At 41.0% G+C, this 22,687-nt stretch overlaps 1 protein-coding gene across 1 annotated transcript in view; it reads right to left on the bottom strand.

Moving 5' to 3' along the window:
- Positions 1 to 22,158, bottom strand: part of SUSD1 (sushi domain containing 1) — a 127,684-nt gene extending 105,526 nt beyond the window's left edge. Inside the window, exons 1-5 of the mRNA XM_010843579.1 lie at positions 21,594 to 22,158; positions 16,314 to 16,433; positions 13,770 to 13,925; positions 2,716 to 2,868; positions 1,694 to 1,873 (exon numbers count right to left, since the gene is read on the bottom strand). Of these exons, the coding sequence (XP_010841881.1) occupies positions 1,694 to 1,873; positions 2,716 to 2,868; positions 13,770 to 13,925; positions 16,314 to 16,433; positions 21,594 to 21,648 (664 nt within the window). The 5' untranslated portion in view covers positions 21,649 to 22,158. The remainder of the gene's footprint in view (positions 1 to 1,693; positions 1,874 to 2,715; positions 2,869 to 13,769; positions 13,926 to 16,313; positions 16,434 to 21,593) is intronic.
- Between the last annotated feature and the right edge of the window lie 529 nt (positions 22,159 to 22,687).

The raw sequence follows: 22,687 nt of genomic DNA on the forward strand, positions 1-22,687 counted from the left end.
ATACAGGAGCTTGGTTCGCCCACCAGGGATGGAACCCATGCCCCCTGCAGTGGAAGTGCAGAGTCCTAACCACTGGATCACCAGGGAATTCCTCTGCACAGTTAATGTTTTAATGTTTAGCTTTCTGAACTTTTTCATAAACATACGTATATATGAAAATTTTCAAAATTAAGGGCATATTATTCATATATTTGTAATTCAGTAATATACTATTAATATACCTATGTCAGTAAACATTCTTTTCAACAGATTAGCTATAGAATATTCCATCTCATGTATATACTATGATTTATTTGACTAATTTCTTTCTTTATCAATAGACATTTGAAATTGTCTCCAATATTTCAGTATTATAACACATATAACTACAGGAAATAAAAAAGTAACTGAGTGTAAAGTAAGCGAGTGCCTTACCCTTCTCTCTGCAAATAAATTTGAAATTGATGATTTTTCTAAGAACATGTAAATTACCAAAATGAATATCAAAAAGAATAGGAAACTTAAACAGGACCAGTAAGTATTCTTTTTTTTTTTTTTTAATATCCCAAGGACTACCTCTCCCCAAGTGCCACATCCAGATGGTTTTCCAGATGAAGTCTTCAAAAATCCTGTTTATTGTATTCCAGAGAATATAGAAAGAAGGAAATGCTTTCACTTTCTTTTCTCAAAATCTAGAATAACATTAATAACTATACCACCAAAGATAGCATAGAAAAGAAAATAGACCAATCTTACTTATGAATATCAATGCAAGAATTTTAGATACAATTTAGCAAATATAATCCAGACTGAAAGAATAAAACACCAAAGACCCAGAAGAATCCATTCCAGCAACTAGCATTGATCATTATTAGGAAATTTAATAATATAAAACAACATATAACTGAGGAGAAAAGTATACATGATCACCTTAATACATGCTTAAAAGACATGATAAAAATAATACAAACCCCAGTAAAATGGAAATAGATAAATACTTCCTTAATATCATGTATATATAGCCAAAAACTGGTAACATGATGAAAAGACAAAAGTAGAAAACAAACCAGAAACCAACACCATCACAAAAGCAGGAGTATACCAGAATGATTAAGCATACAACCCCAGAAACTAGAATTTTGAGTTTAAACTTCAGCTCTATCACTAGTTCAATAACCTCAAAGTACTTAACTTTTCCATGCCTCAGTTTTTCCATCTGTAAAGTGCGATAATAATAGTACACATTTATAGGGATATTGTAAGGACTGAATGAGTGCTTAGAACAGAATTTAGCACATAGCACTCTATCAGGGTACATAAAAGCATAACTAGATGTAGGTAACATCAGAAAGCCAAAATCATGAATGATAATGAAATACTCAAACCACTCCCATGAAAGTCAGGAATAAGGAAAGAAAATTCAAAGTCAATACTACTACTTAAACTTTTGTTCTGAAAACACTAGCTAAGTGGTCAGTTAAGAGAAAAACATGACTATTGTAAACATGGGAAAATGAAAGATGGAATTATCATCATTAGCAGATGATATTATTCCTTTAAATACCAAGAGAACCAACTGAAACCTAGTAGAATCAATAGGAAATTATTGGATTTATTTAATTCATTCATTATCCCAAGAAGAGATTTAGACAGAAATAAGAAAACAGCCTCCAGATGCTATAAGCTGGGAAGCTGGACCTCAGCAAAAACTCACCTTGGCAATTTAATTTGGGGGACTCCCACGTGCCCATGGCTGTGCAGCTTGAAGCTGTATCTTCTGAGTCACTGAAGAATCCTTCTTTGCAAGCGTAATGAACCTGACTGCCAAGTCTAGAGGTATAATTTCCTATGATATAGCCACCTGGAATCTCAGGAGGGGTCCCACAGTCTATTTCTGAAAATAAATTAATGTCAAACTTGTTACTACATAAACGTGTATTTTCAAAATACATAATCTTTTTCCATCTTCACTTTATCCTCTCTTCCCTCACACATACACACTCGAGTCATATTTTAAAATAGACTGACTCATTTCTACAAGACTTTGGGCACGTTTCCACTGAGTGTCTCTATTCAGTCATCTGGTCTTCCACAAGTAACAGCACAAAACTGAAAGGATCTGGCAATCAACTCTCGCTAATTTACACTAACTAAAGACAAGCCTATGGGCTTTCCTGGTGACTCAGGGGTAAAGAACCCACCGGCCAATGCAGGAGACGTGAGTTCGATCCCTGAGTCAGGAAGATCCCCTGAAGAAGGAAATGGTAACCCACTCCAGTATCCTTGTCCGGGAAATGCCATGGACAGGAGACTGGTGGGCTACAGTCAACAGGGCTGCAAAAAAGTCAGACATGACTTAGGGACTAAACAACAACGGAGAGACGCCTAGCCCAACAAAGTATAAATTTCGTTTTGCACAATATCCTAAAATATATAAGCCTTTCAACTTCCTTGGTAACTTTTGAGATGCTGGTCCTTACCAGATTAGCTGTGTTTACTATCTAATATAATGGTTAATATCTGAATATCTATTAACTACAAAAACCCCTAAAGTTTTTTTTAACTTTAATATAGCCCCCTCTGTCATGACTATTACTTAATTTTATAGGTTATAAATATGCAAAACACAAATTCCCACCAACATCCTCCACACAGACTCCTAGACTTAGGCTCAGAGCAGGAGAGTCATCAACAGACTCTCACCTTCGGATGCTGCATTCTTTGGCAGGAACCCACCTGTGCATGACGTGGCATCTCTGGTCGGATGGAAAGGCTCAGGCCCACCTTTTGGCAAGTACCCATCCATACAGTAGCATTCGTAGCTCCCACGAGTGTTCACACACCGTCCTCCACGCCTGCACTGGCTGGAAACCTCACACTCATCTATGTCTTGAGACCCATACAAGAAGGGAGAGAAAAACAAAAAGGAGAAAAGGGTTGGACACTGTGACAGCCATTTCTTCTTTGTGGTGGGGGATTTAACTTTTTATTTTGTATTGAGGTAAAGCCAAGTATCAATATTGCGATAGTTTCAAGTGAATAGAGAAGGGACTCGCCCATACATATACTTGTATCCATTCTCCCCCAACTCCCCTCCCATCCAGGCTGCCACATAACACTGAGCAGAGTTCCCTAAACTAGATAGTAGGTCCTTGTAGGTTATCCGTTTTAAAAATAGCAGTGTGTACATGTCCATCCCAAGCTCCCAAACTATCCCTTTCCCTACCCCGCAGCAACCATAAGATTATTCTCAAAGTTTGTGAGTCTCTGTTTCGTAAGTTCATTTACATCATTTTTTTTAGATTCCACATATACAGGATGTTGTATGCTATTTCTCCTTTTCTGTCTGACTTACTTCACTCATTGTGACAATCTCTAGATCCACCCATGTTGCTGCAAATGGCATTATTTTGTTCTTTTTAACGGCTGAGTAATATTCCATTGTGTATATGTGGCACATCTTCTTTATCCATTCTTCCTGATAGCCACTTCTCACACTCTCAATCTACACTTTTAAGCAGATGCATTTGTTTGTAACTGTATCACAAATTTGTTGTACTCCTTAAGAGTTCTTCTGCTGTGTCCTTCATATCATAGGCACCAAGAGGTGCTCAATAAATATTTGTCAATGTGTTCTGAAAACTTATAAAAGCCAAAAACTATTACCAACTCTCTTGACAAACCAACAAAATGAACCCAAAGAAGTATGCCAAAAAATTAAATTACTATAAAATAAGGCTGGCATCAACTTCATGTTAAAATATCTGAAGAACTCCTAATACAAAACAGCTTAGACCAGAGTGAAAAATGTTTCATGAGCATAAAGCAAGAAGAAAAGAAGCCACTTAGAAGGGTCTCACTAATTTTACCAAGACCAGAAGTGCTTAAAACAGCCTTCAAGAAGGATAAGACATGCTTCTTAGCAGACTTTTCCCTTTGATTGAAGATTGCCAGTGGTAGCAGGTACAGGAGTAAAAACCACACAATCATTCAGAGGCTGAAAAAAAGAAATCTTTCTGCAAGTTAGCAGTTTTTACCCTCAGATTTGGCTTAGTGAACAAAATTTAAAGCTTTAGAAACTCCATCAGAGCCACAGACACACCAATTTCACTTAGAGAAAGAAAAGTACCTTAAGTAAAAGGGGACTTTTTCCAGGACATTTGCCAGAACTATCAGGGGGACAGAGGACAGGAGGGGCAGTGTGACTGAAGAAAATCTGGTTATTCCCAGACTCTGGGATTTCAAAGACGTGTAGTTTTGGAAGAACTGATATTGTTGATGATGTTGTTGTTGTTATTCAATTGCTAAGTCCTATCCAACTCTTCGGAGAAGGCAATGGCATCCCACTCCAGTACTTTTGCCTGGAAAATCCCATGGACGGAGGAGCCTGGTGGGCTGCAGTCCATGGGGTCGCTAGAGTCGGAAACGACTGAGCGACTTCAGTTTCACTTTTCACTTTCATGGATTGGAGAAGGAAATGGCAATCCACTCCAGTGTTCTTGCCTGGAGAATCCCAGGGACGGGGAAGCCTGATGGGCTATCGTCTATGGGGTCGCACAGAGTCAGACACGACTGAAGCGACTTAGCAGCAGCAGCAGCAGTCCAACTCTTTGCAACCCCGTGGACTGCCAGGCTCCTCTGTCTTCCACTATCTCTCAGAGTTTGCTCAAATTCATGTCCATTGAGGCAATGATGCTATCTAATCATCTCATCCTCTGTCACCCCCTTCTCTTTTTCCCTTTAGTCTTTCCCATCATCAGGGTCTTTTCCAATGAGTCAGCTCTTTGCATCTGGTGGCCAAAGTACTAGAGCATCAGCTTCAGCATCAGTCCTTCCAATGAATATTCAGGACTGATTTCCTTTAGAATTGACAGGCTTGATCTCCTTGTAGTCCAAGGAACTCTCAAGAATCTTCTCCAGCACCACAATTCAAAAGCATCAATTCTTTAGCACTCAGCCTTTTTTATGGTCCAACTCCCACACCCATACATGAACTACTGGAAAAACCATAGCTTTGACTAGACGGACCTCTGTCGGCAAAGTGACATCTCTGCTTTTTAATATATTGTCTAGGTTTGTCATAGCTTTTCTTCCCAGGAGTAAAATTCTTTTAATTTCATGATTGCAGTCACTGTATCCAATAATTTGGGAGCCCAAGAAAATAAAATCTGTCACTGCTTCCACTTTTTCCCCTTCTATTTACCATGAAGTGATGGGACCAGCTACCAAGATCTTAGTTTTGGAATACTGAGTTTTAAGCCAGCTTTTTTACTTTCCTCTTTCACCTTCATCAAGTGGCTCTTTAATTCCTCTTCACTTTGTGCCATTAGAGTTGGTGTCATCTGCATATCTGATGTTGTTGATATTTCTCCCGGCAACCTTGATTCCAGCTTGTGCTTCATCCAGCCCGGCATTTTGAATGATGTGCTCTGCATAGTAGTTAAACAGCAGAGTGACAATACACAGCCTTATCATACTCCTTTCCCAATTTTGAAGCACTCAGTTGTTCCATGTAAGGTTCTAACTGTTGCTTCTTGACCCACATACAAGTTTCTCAGAAGACAGGTCAGGTGGTCTGGTATTCCCATCTCTTTAAGAATTTTCCACAGTTTGTTGTGTTCCACACAGTCAAAGGCTTTAGTGTAGTCAATGAAGAAGAAGTAGATATTCTTCTGGAATCCCCTTGTTTTCTTCATGATCCAACAAATGTTGGCAATCTGGTCTCTGGTTTCTCTGCCTTTTATAAACTCAGCTTGTACATCTGGAAATTCTCAGTTCACTGCTGAAGCCTCACTTGAAGGATTTTGAGCATATCCTTGCTAACATATGAAATAAGTGCAACTGTAGTTTGAGCATTCTTTGGCATTGCCCTTCTTTGGGACTGGAATGAAAACTGACCTTTCGCAGTCCTGTGGACACTGCTGAATTTTCCAAATTTGCTGGCATATTGAATGCAGCACTTTCACAGCATCATCTTTTAGGATTTGAAATAGCTCATCTGGAGCTCTGTCACCTCCACTAGCTTTGTTCATAGTGATGCTTCCTAAGGCCCACTTGACTTGACACTCCAGGATGTCTGGCTCTAGGTGAGTGACCACACCATCATGGTTATCCAGGTCACTGAGACCTTTTTTGTATAGTTCTTCTGTGTTCTTACCACCTCTTCTTAATCTTACCATTTTTGTCCTTTATCATGCCCATCCTTGCATGAAATGTTCCCTTGATATCTCCAATTTTCTTGAAGAGATCTCTAGTCTTTCCCATTCTATTGTTTTCCTCTATTTCTTTGCATGGTTCACTTAAGAAGGCCTTTTCATCTCTCTTTGCTGTTCTCTGGAACTCTGTATTCAGTTGGGTATTATGTTCCCCTTTCTCCTTTACCTTTTGCTTCTCTTCTTTCCTCAGCTATTTGTAAAATCTCCTCAGACAACCACTTTGCCTTCTTGCATTTCTTTTCTTTGACAAATATTCTAATTTTCCAGTAAAGTCTTTTTTCCCCCCAAAAAACTAACACTATCATTTCATTTAAAAAATAAAATATAACATTTTAACAATGCCCCCACCCAAAAGGAAGAATATAATCTCAGAATCCTTTCATATTTCTGTTTAGTGATTTTATTAAAATTCACTATAGTCTTTATTGGAGAAGGCAATGGCACCCAACTCCAGCACTCTTGCCTGGAAAATACCATGGACGGAGGAGCCTGGTAGGCTGCAGTCCATGGGGTCGCTAGGAGTCGGACAGGACTGAGCGGCTTCACTTTCACTTTTCACTTTCATGCATTGGAGAAGGAAATCGCAACCCACTCCAGTGTTCTTGCCTGGAGAATCTCAGGGACGGGGGAGCCTGGTGGGCTGTCGTCTATGGGGTCACACAGAGTCGGACACAACTGAAGCAACTTAGCAACAAATAGTCTATATACTAGTCTGTTTGGTTTTGGGTTTTGGACCAAGGAATACCTACCTCATTGCTAGCTGGTTGTTGTCTGGGAAACAGTAATTCATTCAGTTGCTGGAGGAGACCCAAGGGACCAATTCTGATCAACCTACATCTTTGGGAAACTGTGTGGGAAATGGGCTCCAGTGATGGCTGTCAACATCTCTTCCCTTCCTTTCTTGCCTCTCCACCCATCAAGAATGGAATCCATTTCCCCTCCTCTTGAGCTGGTCTTGAGACTGGCTTTGTCCAACGGAACTTGGCAGAAGCAACATGGCGCCTGCTCTGGACATCGCCTTAGACGATGCCTGGCAGCTTCCTTTCTCCCTCAGCTGGAATCCAGCGTCCACGCTACAGAAAACCCAGGCTGCGGTGCTTGAGAGACAGGCCGGTCAGAGAGGCCCTAAAGATGAGATACCGCATGAAGGAGAACTAAGGTGGCCTGCTTGACAGCTAGAATCAAGGTCCAGGTGACGCTAGTGGTAAAGAATCCACCTGTCAACACAGGAGACGCAAGAGACATGGATAGAGCTCCTGGAGTAGGAAATGGCAACCCGCTCCAGTATTGTCTGGAAAATTCCATGCCATGGTCAGAGGAGCCTGGAGAGCTACAGTCCATAGGGTCACAAAGTGTCGGACACAGCTGAACACACACACACACACACACACACACCCCCCAACCGGGCCGTATGTGAGACAGGCCTTCTTTCATCAGCCACCTAATCCAGCCACCACTTGAATACGTGCATACAAGTGACAAAACCGCCTAGCCACAGAATTGCAACAAATAATCCATTGTTGTTTTAAACCACTAAATCTGGGGGCAGTTGTGGGCTGGGAGGAGTAGAGTTACTCAGTAAGAAATAACCAAGACACTCCTGACATAGGAAGAGATGCTGAAATCCAAATTAGGTGAAGAAGATACTGTATTAATGAAAAAGGGAATTTCTGAGGGGAAAAAAAATGAAGTCTTGGAAATTAAAACAAAATACAAATGCCAAAAATAAAAGCTCAATAGAGGCACTGAAAATAAATTCGCAAATTTCAACTCAAGGAATTCTCTAAAACACATAGAAAAATTAATTATTTAAGACAGAAACTATGGGACAAAAAAATTATATGAGGACAGACCCAAAACATTCAATATCTATTTAAAAGGAATTATGGAAGAAAATGGAGTATATATATAAAAATTTAATATCAAAAGAAAAACTGCACCAGTTTTGTATTCAAATAAAAATAGCCTTTTAAGGTGACAGGTATGAATGTTGAAAAATGAGTCATTCTGGGTTTCAGGGAAGAAGAGAAAAATCTATAAACCTCCTGAGAGAAGGGAATAGTAATTTATGAGGAAAAGAGAAGCAATCTGACCCAGGACTTCTTGTCTGAAACACTAAATGCCAGATAGTACAGGAGTAATATGTACAGAGTTCTAAGGAAAAGAGAGCAAAACATTGTGCTATATTTAAGGAAAGGAGTGACATTTTAGAACATGAATGATCTCAAGAACCACACTACTGACAAAAAAAATCAGAATAAATATTGTCAAGAAAGGAGAAGACGTCATAAAACACAACAAAGGGTGGTGAGAAGTGAAACCAGTCAAACAAACATTGTTTTTTGCTCTTTTTTCTATAATTGTATTGCCTTATCTACTTTCGGCTGTGCCGGGTCTTTGTTGCTCTGTGGGCTTTTCCTCTAGTTGCCCTGAACAGGGGCTACTCTCTAGTTGAGGTGTCCAGGTTTCTCATCACCGTGGCCTTTGCTGTTTCGGAGCAGGGAGCACAGGCTCTAGGGAGCACGGCCTCTAGGGAGCACGGGCTCTAGGGAGCACAGACTTCAGCAGTTGCAGCTCCCGGGCTCTAGAGCACAGGCTCAATAGCTGTGGCACATGGGCTTATTTGCATGCGGGATCTTCCCAGACCAGGGATCAAACCCGTGTCTCCTGAACTGGCAGGCAGATTCAACTGAGCCACCAGGCAAACCCAACAGACATTGTTGATAACAAAATCATGGAAGTTTGGGTAACTGTTAAGAAAGGATTCTTAAAATCAATCTCAATCTAGTACGAAGTTTAGAAATGATTTCAGCACTGTGTTCCTAGACTGGATCCATCATCTTAGCTTAGTAAGATTTTTTTTTCCCCACTGAGGAATTTGTAAAATGTGTTTATGTATACATTTTTAACACAGAAACCATTTTCCAGCCTGTCCACCTGCCCCAGATTCCTACAAAGGTAGTGGGTAGGAATAAATTAATTTTTCAGGAGCTACTAAAAGTAAAAGGTCCAAGTATTATAAGGCAAAAATGCAGTGGTATGGAAAACACTTGGAGCTTCTAGCTACTGATTAGCTCTGTATGAGTCACTGCAGGCATTAATCCGTTTTCTTTGTGTACAGTCATTCAACAGCCTAATAACAATAATTGTTATAATGACTGTTAATAACGATAACTCCTGCATGGCATCTTGTGCACGTCAAGCACTGTTCTAAACACTTCGTCATTTATTCATGATTATTTTCCATCTTATTTATTCTTCACAAAACCCCTGAGAAGTTGATGCTATTATTATCCCCATTTTACAGATGAAGTAACTGAAGCATTGAATGGTTAACCTGAAGCCACGCAGGTTAAACAGTGGAAAGGCTAGAATCAGAAGCCATGTGTCTGGCTTCTGAGACCATATCCGTAAACACTACGCCACACTGTTTCTTCCTTTACAATCTAATTTTAACATCATCCAATCAATAATTCTCTGTCTCATCCACAGAGATTGTCAGGAACATCAGTTGCCTTAAGGAAGTCTAGATGTATTTACCATATATCACTGAGATGAGTACAACATGATTTTCACATTTAATCCTCTGCTACTTCCTAATGCTCCCAAAGAATACCTTTACTAAACTGTTCTAGGTCTTGACTGGATAGACATGTTAAGCTCAACAGGACAAACTCTCCATGTAGTGGTAGATTCCATTGGGTCTCCAAGGTTATAACATGTTTGCTTGTCAAGAAAAAAATGTTCTGAGCAACCATATTAACATAGTTAACTAATCAAGGGAGAAATTCCCTATGCCTCATTCTATATATAATATTATTTAACTTTACCCACAGCCAGAACCATTCTTTGGTAGAAAATAAAGCAAAACCGAGCAAGACACTCTGACCTCATCCCAGAGCCCTGGATGTTCTATATTTAAAATTCTTTCATGGATTTGAAAGTCAAACAGACCCAGGTTGGAGAATTGATTCTGCTACCTACTAGTTCTACTAATGTCTGTTCTTTAAACTTTCTAAACCACTTCTATAAAATGAAGTTCATTATAGTAGGGTTTTTTGGCACAAATTAAATAAAACATGTGGAAAGCACTTAACACAGTGCCTGCTTGATCTTTGGTCCTCAATACTTGTTAGCCAATATGTGAATGGGCCTCGCCTCTCTACTGACTCAGCTCTCCCTAGAGCACAAGCCACTCCTAACCCACACCTGACCCTGACCATGAACAATGAGCATGCTGGCAGGGGAGTGGCCACACGGCTTGTTGATTTAAATGCTAGATTTCAGTTCAGTTCAGTTCAGTGGCTCAGCCGTGTCTGACTTTTTGCGACCCCATGGACTGCAGCACGCCAGGCCTCCCTGTCCATCACCAACTCCCGGAGTCCACTCAAACCCATGTCCATCGAGTCGATGATGTCATCCAACCATCTCATCCTCTGTCTTCCCCCTTCTCTTCCTGCCCTCAGTCTTTCCCAGCATCAGGGTCTTTTCCAATGAGTCAGCTCTTCGCATCAGGTGGCCAAAGTATTGGAGTTTCAGCTTCAACATCAGTCCTTCCAATGAACACCCAGGACTGATCTCCTTTAGGATGGACTGGTTGGATCTCCTTGCAGTCCAAGGGACTCTCAAGAGTCTTCTCCAACACCACTGTTCAAAAGCATCAATTCTTTGGTGCTCAGCTTTTTTTATACTCCAACTCTCACATCCATACATGACTACTGGAAAAACCATAGCCTTGACTAGACAGACCCTTGTTGGCAAAGTAATGTCTCTGCTTTTTAATATGCTGTCTAGGTTAGTCATAGCTTTCCTTCCAAGGAGCAAGCGTCTTTTAATTTCATTGCTGCAATCACCATCTGCAGTGATTTTGGAGCCCAAAAAAACAAAGTCAGCTGCTGTTTCCACTGTTTCCCCATCTATCTGCCATGAAGTGATGGGACCAGATGCCATAATCTTAGTTTTCTGAATGTTGAGCTTTAAGCCAACTTTTTCACTCTCCTCTTTGATTTAAATGCTCTAAAACAGAGGCCACAGTCCCTCCTCAAACACCAAATTCAGCTCAGAAACCTTTATCTTAGGAAGCCACATTAGAGGAACACAAACACCCATTTAAGATGGGGACTGTTATTGATATTATCCAGTGTTGGCAAGGATGTGAAGAAATGAAGACCATCATGAGGGACAATAACGCCTTTCTTTGTCCAGGCCTCCGGCATTTTGGAATGCCCTCACGCTGCAAGTGCCATAGAGCTTCTTCCCCTGGGTTGTGGCTCATCACAAAGTTTCCATGATCGCCAGGAGTCGTTCCAGGGGCAGCCTGGGGACCAGAACGTCTGTGGGTTCTCCAGCACTAGAACCGCTGCAGCTCAGCCCTCATCTATACTCAGTGACATCCAAGGAGGCCTACCTGCAACAGCTCCTGAACTTGACTTGAACCCTGCAGAGTACAATGAACAGCAAGTCACAGGAATTTCTCAGAATTCAAGAACTGGGATTTATAATCTTCCGGTTCCAGGCAAGCACTAGATAACTGCTGATACCCCAAAACTTGCTAAAGCTTCTGCCCTACCTAAAGTCCACTAGTGTTTCTGTGAAACTGTGATTCTGGAAGAAACTCAGTGTCATCAAGAAAAGTCATCCATCAGGTTTTACAAAGTAATAAATAAAGGCCTCAAAAAAAAAAAAAGTAATTGGAATAACTGCCATTGGATATGGGGTTTCTTTTGAGGGTTAAAGGGAGGTTCTAAAATCAGATAGTGGAGATTGTTGCACAACTTTTTTGAATTATACTGAAAACCACTGAATTGTACCCTTGAAAAGAGGGCATTTTGTGGTTTAATGAATTATACCTCATTTTTTTTAAAAGGGGAAGGTCACCAAATAATTATAAGAAGTAGAATAAATAGAAGCAGAGCCTAGATAAGGATTTTGTTCCAGGAAGGTCAGTTCTTCCTAAGCTGACATCTATTTGGCCCTTGCATATAATATTTCTTTCTTTCTTTTTCTTCTTCGTATCCTTTAAAAAACATAATGCATCCTTGGAAACTATACTGAAATATACTGTTACAAAATTTTTCCTGTCAAACTCCCACAGACTTGAAAACACAATTTCAGGTGTTAAGTCCTCCGGAAAGCACCACATCTCTCACCCACTTCCAAGGTAAGTGCCTCCAAGGATTCCAGACTCTGGAAAGTGCCCTCTGCTTACTCATGACTAATACATTATACTGAAATTAGCTGTCTGCCATCACCTCCTACTAGCACAGCCTTGGCACGTAGGAAGCGCATGAAAAATGTATATTGAATGAACCCATCATCTTCCAAGTTTTTTTTTTTAAGGCACCTAATTTAATTCTGCAACACTGCACTTCTGCAATCATGTAGGAAGTAATCTGCTACCTAAAACAACAAGATATTATAAAATGTTTTCTCTGAGGGAACGTGCTCATTCATGCCAAGAATAAATCAAATGTACCCTTTGAGGGAATTTTACCTTAGTACAGGTCAAGAGGAAGAATGAATCAGAGCATCAGAACCTGAGGTTCCTGGGAAAAAGATAAAAAATGCTTTCCTCTCTCTTTGTGTCTCCCCCAAACCTTTAAATATCACAAAGCTTTTTAAGAAGAATCACTGTGCCTGCTAAGTCGCTCCTGTCCTGTCCAACTCTTTGTTATGCTATGGACTGTAGCCTGCCAGGCTCCTCTGTTCATGGGATTCTCCCAGCAAGAATACTGGAGTGGGTTGCCATGACCTCCTCAAGAAGAATCATTAAGTCTACACAAAACCATCTTAGAACCAGAAGTCTTTTCTTGCCTTTCCTCCTCATTACTGTTCAAAGATTTCCTTAGAAAATCCAAGAGCTATATTATCATGACATACAATCATGAAAATAATAACAGGAGCTACTGAAAATTAGAAGGCCTTTGCCCATCCCTTTTATTTGACCAACATATGTCCAAAACCTGACCTTCAAAGCTACTGAGATCCTAAGAGTTGTGCTCCTCACTCAGCTTATTCCTCCAGGAGACAAGCCCACAACTCTAATAGGTGCATCATAGAGCTCATCCCTGGGGCTGTATGCACAGAGCTGGCGAGTACCACAGTCACTCCAAAGGCTACTGCAGATGGCACGCCATCTCAAAGAATCTCTCCTTGCTGTTTGTTATGAAACATTTCAGACACACAGAACAAGCGAAAAAATATTACAGTCTCCTCTAGTTCTACCTCCACCCCCAAGATTCAACAATCATTCACATTTTGCCATTTAAAGTATCTTATAGATAAACACTACATCAGATGCTTCATAATAACACTCCTAGATACTTTAGCACGCAGCTCCCAAAATAAGAATATTATCCTAAAATACTACAATACAGCTATTCTTTCTAACAAAATGAACAATAATTCCCTGATACTAATACTCAGTCCATGTCCAAATATCCCCCATCAATAAAGGAGAGTCCCTTCCTTAAATCACACCCCATCCTGGCCCTGCCCTCTCCCTCCTCCACATCCCAGGTACCAGGTACCCTCGGCCATCACCACGATGCCATCTGCAACCCCCTTCCTGAGTACCTGTGCAAAAGGTGCCGTCATTGGGGATGAACGTCTTGTTGTTGTTTGTGGCTCGATATCCTTCCAGGCAAATGCAATAAAAGCCTCCGGGTATGTTGTGGCAAGATGTGTGGTTCCCACAGACCACACTGGCTCCATACTGGCACTCATCTTTATCTGTGGGTACATTGAGACAAAGCACAGAAAGGGCTGTCACTCCATACCACGATCAACTACCCAGACTGTTCTCCTGTGCTATGGACTTGGGAATCAATATTCTATGACAACAGCAGAAAGATCTATTTCCCCAGCCTCTCCTCTGCTCACTGTACTTCTCAGACTCCGGGACATGGGCCACTCGTCGTCGCATGCCAAGTATGTACGAAACCACAAGAGAAACTCAACATCTCTTTCTGATAGCCCATCCTACTTGAAGACTGGGAGATAGAGATGCTTTCTGAACTTCTCCACACTTAAAAAGATCTTGTCATAGGCCTGGGAGGGGAAAATCCAGCAGAATCCCACTTTTCCAGCTCAGCCATTCTCTTGCCTTTTTTTACAAAAATCAAAGTAGGATGATTTTGCATCCAATGATTAACTGGAAAATCTGTTACTTCTGAGTCACCAGGACACACAATGGAATTAGTGCTCAAGCCTCATCTGGGGGCAGGGCTAATACTGTGGCAGAAGCAGCTCCTGCTGATCCTTAGTGATCCATATAAACAATGTTAAGCACCCAGTGAGGAGGGGCTGGAACCTGGGATGAGACCACAGGACCTGCCCTGACTATTTCTAATTCAATCGTTTGACATCAATGTCAAATGAACATAAACCTCCCTCCTGTCCTCCAGCTCAGGGGTCAGCAAACTTTTTCTGTCACAGGCCAGTCATGGGTCTCCGGTTGCAACTGCTCATCCATACTTTGGATCATAAAAGCACAGAGAGTCAGTAAACAAATTAAGACCCTATTACAAAAACAGGCAGCAATGAAGTCTGGCCCCCAGGTTAGAATTCACTCACTCTGCCTTAGACTATACCATCAGAGGAAACTCCTGTGGCCAATTTCTCTTACATCCTTTGAGAGGTGATCTATCCAGCTAGTTTTTTGCGGGGAGGATATCATCTGCTGAGAAACTGGAGTTTTTTGTCACTTAGTGTTTTATTACACTACTGGTCCACTCACAACAGTTCAATTGCCTCTCACAATTGCACACAATTCCTGCTAACCCAAGAGCACCCCACACTCCGTTCAAAATCTGGTAGGTTTTTCTTTCATTTCCCTTATATTATCTTTTTAAATTTTAATTAAATCTATTCATCATTTAAACTATCTGTGGTTAAAAGATCTGACTAAGAACACAGAGAGGCAAAATGGACCCTCAAGCCATAGCCAGGTCAAGTGTCCTGGCTTACTAAGCAGGGCACGGGGGTTTCAGACACAAGTCCACCTGCCCATAAGATGGAGTATTCCTTTGCTATTGTTCCTGCGGCATATCTCCCCTGCAGACTTCATCAGAAGGGACATATGGGTTTGTAGGAGATTCTAGAGTTCTTAGGTCCCATGACTTAGCATTGGCACATCTGTGATCTAACCTGCAACGTATGGTGTGGTCTCAGCACACCAGTTATTGGAATATGTAGTATATAGTGTTTTTATCCTAAACAGAGAGGGTCAGGAAGGCCCAACTCCAGCCTGCAGGAACAAGCAAAGTTGTGTGATTGTGAAAACATGTACCTGTGAAGTAGAATATGAGTTTTTGAACTCAGGATTTAATTGTTATTTTTCTTTAGGAAGCAAAAAAAAAAAAAAAGATACCACAGTGAGGTGGTATACACTGTCAATTCACAGCTACAAGGCAAAACTATCCATATGTTCACTGCAGGTAACATGGATGCTGGGAGAAAACCATGATTATCCTAACATCCGTTACCGTAAAGTTGCTATGGAACTCTCTCTCTCTGAATTGGGCTTGAAGCTGGATATTATCTGACTCTTATGGCATGGTGGATTCTCTGAGACAAAAAATAATTTCAGATACTTCTAGTCTAAAGGTATGTGTATTTCTGTAAGTCATCCAAGAGCTTAAAGGGTCACAACTATAAAAAATTTGAAGGATGGATTTTGGTAGACATAAGACTCAAAGAAACAGTATTTCACCTATCAGCCAGAAAAGTTCAATAGGCAATTGTGCTTTGTTTTTCCTCATGGTACTAATAAAAATAGTTTTCTGTCAAAACAACTAGAGAAATTTAAAAAGACAATACTCACTCAAATTGCTAAGTTAAACCCAAGACTTAAAAACAGATTTCATATCTGTGTTAGGTCAGAGAGTTCCCAGAGTTTCAAGTTCAGTGATCTCTAACATGAGGGATAATTCCTTGTAAATGCTAAAGAAATGATATATCCAAACACTAAAACAGAGACTTACTGTAATTGATAAAACTTCTTATAATAAAAGCACATGAACAATAACAATGTTTTCCCCCCAAGGACACCAACTCTTTAATACTGGAGAATCTTGTTTCTTGATGAAGTTTTCAACTTAGCCAAGAGTCAGAACTTACCAATACAATGAGTCCTCCCATTGCCCACAAATCCATATTTGCAGATACAGATGCTTGTTGTTTCTCTTTTCAAGCAAGTAGCATGTTCATGGCAAGTGGCACAGATATCCGAATGGAAATCTGAATCATAAATTGCATATATCAGGAAAAGAACATTTCAATAATGTACTCTAGATGAGTCACATTTTTGGTAGCAGACATTTACAATGGAGAACCAACATTTGAATACCAAAATTATAAAGGGTTGATTTTATTCCATACTGTTCATACTGTTCATGGGGAGTTCTCACAGCAAGAATACTGGAGTGGTATACCATTTCCTCCTCCAGGGGACCAGTTTTGTCATTGACTACGCTAAAGCCTTTGACTGTGTGGTTCACAACAAACTGTGGAAAATTCTTAAAGAGATAGGAATACCAGACCACCTTACCTGCCTCCTGAGAAACCTGTATGCAGGTGAAGAAACAACAGAACTTGATATGGAATAATGGACTGGTTCCAAATTGGGAAAGGAGTACGTCAAGGCTATATATTGTCACCCTGCTTGTTTAACTTCTATGCAGAATATATCACGCAAAATGCTGGGCTGGATGAAGCACAAGCCAGAATCAAGATGCAAGGAGAAAAATCAATAACATCAAAAATGCAGATGATACCACTCTAGTGGCAGAAAGTGAAAAGGAATTAAAGAGCCTCTTGATGAGGATAAAAGAGGAGAATGAAAAGGTTGGCTTAAAACTCAACATTCAAAAAACCAAGATCATGGCATCAGATCCCATCACTTCATGGTAAATAGGAGAAAAGTGGAAGCAGTGACAGATTTTATTTTCTTGGCTTCAAAAACCAGTGCAGATGGTGACTGCAATCGTGAAATTAAAAGACACTTGCTCCTGAGAAGAAAAGTGATGACAAATCTAGACAGTATATTAAAAAGCAGAGACATCACTTCCTAACAAAGGTCTGTCTAGTCAAAGCTATGGTTTTTCCAGTAGTTATATATGAGTGTGAGAGTTGGACCATAAAAAAGGCTGAGCACCCAAGAATTAATGCTTTTGAATTGTGGTGCTGGAGAAGACTCCTGAGAATCCACTGTACTGCAAGGAGATCAAACCAGTCAATTCTAAAGGAAATCAACCCTGAATATTCATTGGAAGGACTGATGCTGAAGTTGAAGCTCTAATACTTTGGCCACGTGACGCCAAGAACTGACTCAATGAAAAGACTCTGATGCTGGGAAAGACTGAAGGTAAAAGGAGAAGAGGACAGCAGAGGGTGAGATGGTTGGATAGCATCACTGACTCAGTGGACATGAATTTGAGCAAACTCTGGGAGACAGTGAAGGACAGGGAAGCCTGGTGTGCTGCAGTCCATGGAGGGGCAAAGAGTTGGACGTGACTTAGTGACTGAACAACAACAAAAGACCTTATTTCATCCTTAGAAATCTGCAATGGTTGCCCACTCCCCACAAGTAGAGTGCAAATTCTTCTACCTGGTATTCAGTGCTTCCATAAGTGTAACCCCAGACTAACTTCTGTAAGCCTCAATGCTTCCAAACTCAAATATACAGTGTTCTCCAGGAAAGAGGCCAACTGCTCTTTCCCACACAAACATGCTACCCACTGTCTTAGTTCATGCCCTAGTCATGATGTTCCTTCAGCTAGAATGTCTATCCTTCCCTCTCTGGCCAACTAGCACCTATTCTCATTTCAAGACCCCACTCTCCCTAGGGTGGTCCACATTCCTTCATTCTTTAGGAAAATTAAATGTATCTTCCTCTGTGCTCTCCTAATGCTTATACATTCCCATATCAAACATGTTAATTTGTCAATATATTCTATTCCATCTCTGTCTTCTCAGCTTGTTATTATGAATGAGCTTCTCAAGGACAGGAATTATGTCATTTGCCCACATATCATTATGGCGGGGTAAAAACATTCAGTATATTTTTATTGGCCAACTGGATAAAGGCACCTGCAGTCCTACTGCCTACAACTTAAAAAGCAAATGGGGAAATTCCCTGGGCATTAAGACTCCATGCTTCTACTGCAGGGGGCATAGGTTCAACCCCTGGTGGGGGAATTAAGATCCTGCAAGCTGTGCAGCATGACCAAAAAATAAAATAAACTACAATCAGATCGGATCAGATCAGTCGCTCAGTCGTGTCCAACTCTTTGCGACCCCATGAATCGCAGCACGTTATTTTTAAAAACCAAATGGAGGGGAGAGGTACTCATCTACTGCCCTATCCATTTTGCTTTTAGGGAAAAAGTGGCAAATGTGTTTTAAATGTCAGTGAGACAATAACCAGTCCCAGGAGGATCACCAGATCCCAATTATTTAGATAAGGAGCAAAAATGTTTGGGGCTTAAATTCCTGAAACATCCAGATCTACCAGATGGCGATACATGGCCCAAGATCAAACAAGAATTTCTAGCCGAGGCTTTGTGGGAATATTATATTGCACTCCCAGTGTCTGTAATATCAGGAGTTGACCTAGGAAGGAGAACATTTCAGCATGGAATTTCACCTTAGTCTTGGCTCCATTACTACCCAGGTAATAAAGAGCCCACAGACTGCTCTAGGCATGAAACCAACCAAGAAAGGGCGACATACAAATATTCTTAATCAGGCTTGCTTTTTATTTTTTTAAACAAAATACAACACAAAAATGAGACAAGCCATGCTTATCACTAAGAAGTACTAAATTAACCAAAGGATATTTACAAATTTTATTATATCCCAAACTTTAAAGAAAAATGCAACAAACTTTAAAAAGTTAGAAATTATATAGGTCATACTGACTACCATGTAATAATATAATAAAATTACAAGATAAAACATAAGACTTGCATCCCCAAAAGTAAGCCTTCTTGTAAACTACAGAATAGTCTCCTAAATAATTATTGGAACAAAAAGAGGATATCAACATTGAAATGTTTAATACCAGACATAAAAGCTTATCTACTTCAGAAAAGCTGAGTTTGACATGTTTTTATATACTTTAAGAGAAAAAAGAAAAGCAGGCAGCCAGGAAGGGGATAGGGGAAAATATAATTTTAATGCAAGAAGCTTGAAGAAAGAAAAAACAAAGAGAGGCTGTGGGATAGGGGAGTTAGGACTTAGTAAAAAGATGTTAAAAAATTAGAAAATATATTCAAATTCTTTGAAAAAACTTTTGCCAAAGTCAGCCCATCATAAAGACTAGTAGTCAAATTCAAGATTGGTAAAGAAAAAAAAAAGAGTATATATACAAACATACAACTAAAATACATAAACAATTTCTTTTAAATTACAAATGAAAGACTTTCAATTAAACACAGCAGATTAAACACACTCACAACCCTCCACCCCCAAATTTAAAAATGACATTAAAGGACCAAGAAGGTATAAACCCTGGAAGAGAAGATGACAGCAGCCAAGGATGCTGACAATATTTCAGAAGATGAAAGAGATGGACATGTGGGAATTGACTGAGAGGAAGAATTAAAAGGAAAGAAAAAAGAAAGGAAGGAAGGGAGAAAGGAAGAAAGAGGGAAGGAGGGAAAAAAAGAATAATTAAAATAAAAATAAATAAAAGTCAACCAGAAAGGCTCAGGAATGAGGTCCCTAAGTGCCTCAGAATGCAAACATAAAGGGTAGGGCCTGAGAATATAAGGAATAAGTGGAAAATATGGAGGAGTAGGTAAATGCCCAGATCCTCTAACTAACCCTGGCATAAGATGGAATGTTACAACCTGGAAAAATGCACCAGGAAGGTTCCAGTTATATGAGCAACAGACAGAGTTGAAGGGAGAGATGAGTCCCCACACTAAATGTCCACCAATATGGGGTAAATCTATTTAACCATTTTTAATACACAAGATGTGTGCCAGGCTACCAAAGGCTTCCCATACCACCTGCAGAAGAGCAAGTGGTTTCCAGAGAAAGTGGGACCTCAACGGAGGCCTCTTGTTCAGCCATAATTAGCCCACTCTGCAGGGCCTAGTAGGGAAAGCCTCTGAGTGCTAATTGCTTGTGGGACCAGGAGTGGGGAAGAAACCTATCCTAAAGAAAGGGGTAGGAAGCACAACCTCAATACAAGGAAGGGCAGCGGCTGGGGTGGGTTTGGGGCTGCTTCTGACCACACAATAGCATCCACCGATCAACAGCTCCTAGCTCAGTTAAGAATCACTAGAGGGCTTCTCCTGTGGTCCAGTGGTTGAGACTCTGCCTACCAACGCAGGGGACACCGGTTCCAGCCCTGGTCCTGGAAGATTCCACATGCTGGAGAGCACTAAGCCTCTGTGCCACAACGACTGAGCCCGAGCTCTAGAGCCTGAAAGCCACAACTACCGAGATCACGGGCGGCAACTATGGAAGCCCAAGAGCCTGTGGGCTCCGCAACAAGAGAAGCCACCACGATGAGAAGCCAGAGCAGCGCAACAGAATAGCGCCTGCTCACTGCAAGGAGAGAGAGCCTGCGCGCAGCAGCAGAGACACAGAACAACGGACAATTAATTCATCTTAAAAAAGAACCACTGGAGAAGAGCATAAATGTACACAATTAGTTTACAAAGTGATTTTAAAATTTAACAATGTTAAATTTTGCAGACGTTAATCACATATTTATTCCTTCTTGAAAAAAAAAGTGTTAGTTGTTCAGTCCGTTTTTTACTGTTACCTAATGAATTACTCCAAAACTTAGCAACTTAAAACAATAATAAACATTTGCAGTCACACAAACACCCAGAATCACCGGAGACAAAGTAACCAATTCAACCCAGTTTTAATACTAAAAGTCCCCTGTCCCAGGAAACCCCTCAGTTGGGTGCAAACCAAGATAATTGGTCACCCTATTTGGAGAACTTGTTAAAACAGAATCTGAAGTGTTGGGTTTGGGTGTGGGCAGAGCCTGAGAATCTGCATTTCTAAGAAGCTCCCAGAAGTGAAAGTGAAAGTTGCTCAGTTGTGTCTGACTCTGCAACCCCATAGGCTGCACAGTCCATGGACTTCTCCAGGCCAGAATACTGGAGTAGGTAGCCTTTCCCTTCTCCAGGGGATCTTCCCAACCCAGTAATCAAACCCAGGTCTCCCACACTGCAGGCGGATTCTTTACCAACTGAGCCACCAGAAGAAGTCTCAATCTATCAAGGACCCTGGGGAAAGAAAAGGCAATACCAAAGACATCTTTCACCAAGTCTGGACTGAGGCGCAGCTCAGCCGTGGGACCAACATGACAGAGAGAATAACCCAACAGAATCCTCCAGGCCAGGGCCCAGGTCACTGTGCCTTTGCTATTACCTGGGGACAGGGGTGGCGAGAGGAACTGTGTCAAGGCGCAGCTCCACAGCCACATGAAGGATGACGTGACTTCTGTCTTCAGCAGATTCTGCTTAGGACAGCAGAGAGGTGGCTGCAACGCAGTAACCGAGGTGACTACTACAGAGGTGAGGGACACCCCCCGCCACCTTCCCCTTGGCCTAGGGATGCCGAGAATTACTGGCAGAGCAACAGGAGAATGCAAACTCCAAAAGTCTAAGAGGATACACCTGACAGGTACTCTCTGTTACTATTACTGTATCTCTCAGCTGAGGGCTGCCACCCGAGACTCACTTCCCTTCTCTACTCTGCAGTGACTAAGTCAGCTAAAACTACATCCAACAATGAGAGCACCAGTGTCTCAATCTCAATTGGGGTTTTCTCTCTTGCTCCCTGATTATGGGATCGTAGGCAAGGAAATTGTCAGAGATCTGGTTTTAATCTTTCAGATGGAGATCACGTTTCGAGGACTAAATGAGAAATATCAGTGCTTCAGGAGCTTTCAAGCACTAGACAAAGAGCTAATTTCCATGAATATTTATATCTCTTTCCATAGATATTGTTATTGTTGTTAGAAACAAGTCATGCATGAGGCAGTGCCTGGTCTGAGACACCCTGGTTCAGAGCAGGGTTAAGACAGATCACTTGGGCTACAGTCCTAGCTTGGCCACTAGCTAGCTGAGGAATTCTTGACAATCCTGTGCCTCAGTTTCCTGTAAATCTGTAATCCGAAGATGAAAATAAACCTACAGGCTGTTTTGTGGGTTGAAGAGTAAACGAGTTCATTAGCATAAAGCAATTAGAATATGTCAGGCATTATTGTAACATCCACTCAACAGCTCTTCATTAATGAATAAATGAAGGTACTGACAGCTAGCCAGCTCCCAATTATACTAATAAAGAGTCATGGAGAGCTGCACTGATACAAAAACCCAAAGGAATATCGTGTAGACAGATGCCTGCCTATTCAGGGGGTTGATATTCTGGGAACCATAGTACCTCCTTGTTCACTCCCTGTCCACCTCCCACATCCTCTCAGCCTTCTGAGTAACATCTGACTCAGAAGTTGTAAGTTC

The sequence above is a fragment of the Bison bison genome, unplaced genomic scaffold (assembly GCF_000754665.1).
Source record: "Bison bison bison isolate TAMUID 2011002044 unplaced genomic scaffold, Bison_UMD1.0 scf7180017864183, whole genome shotgun sequence".
Lineage (NCBI taxonomy): Eukaryota > Metazoa > Chordata > Mammalia > Artiodactyla > Bovidae > Bison > Bison bison.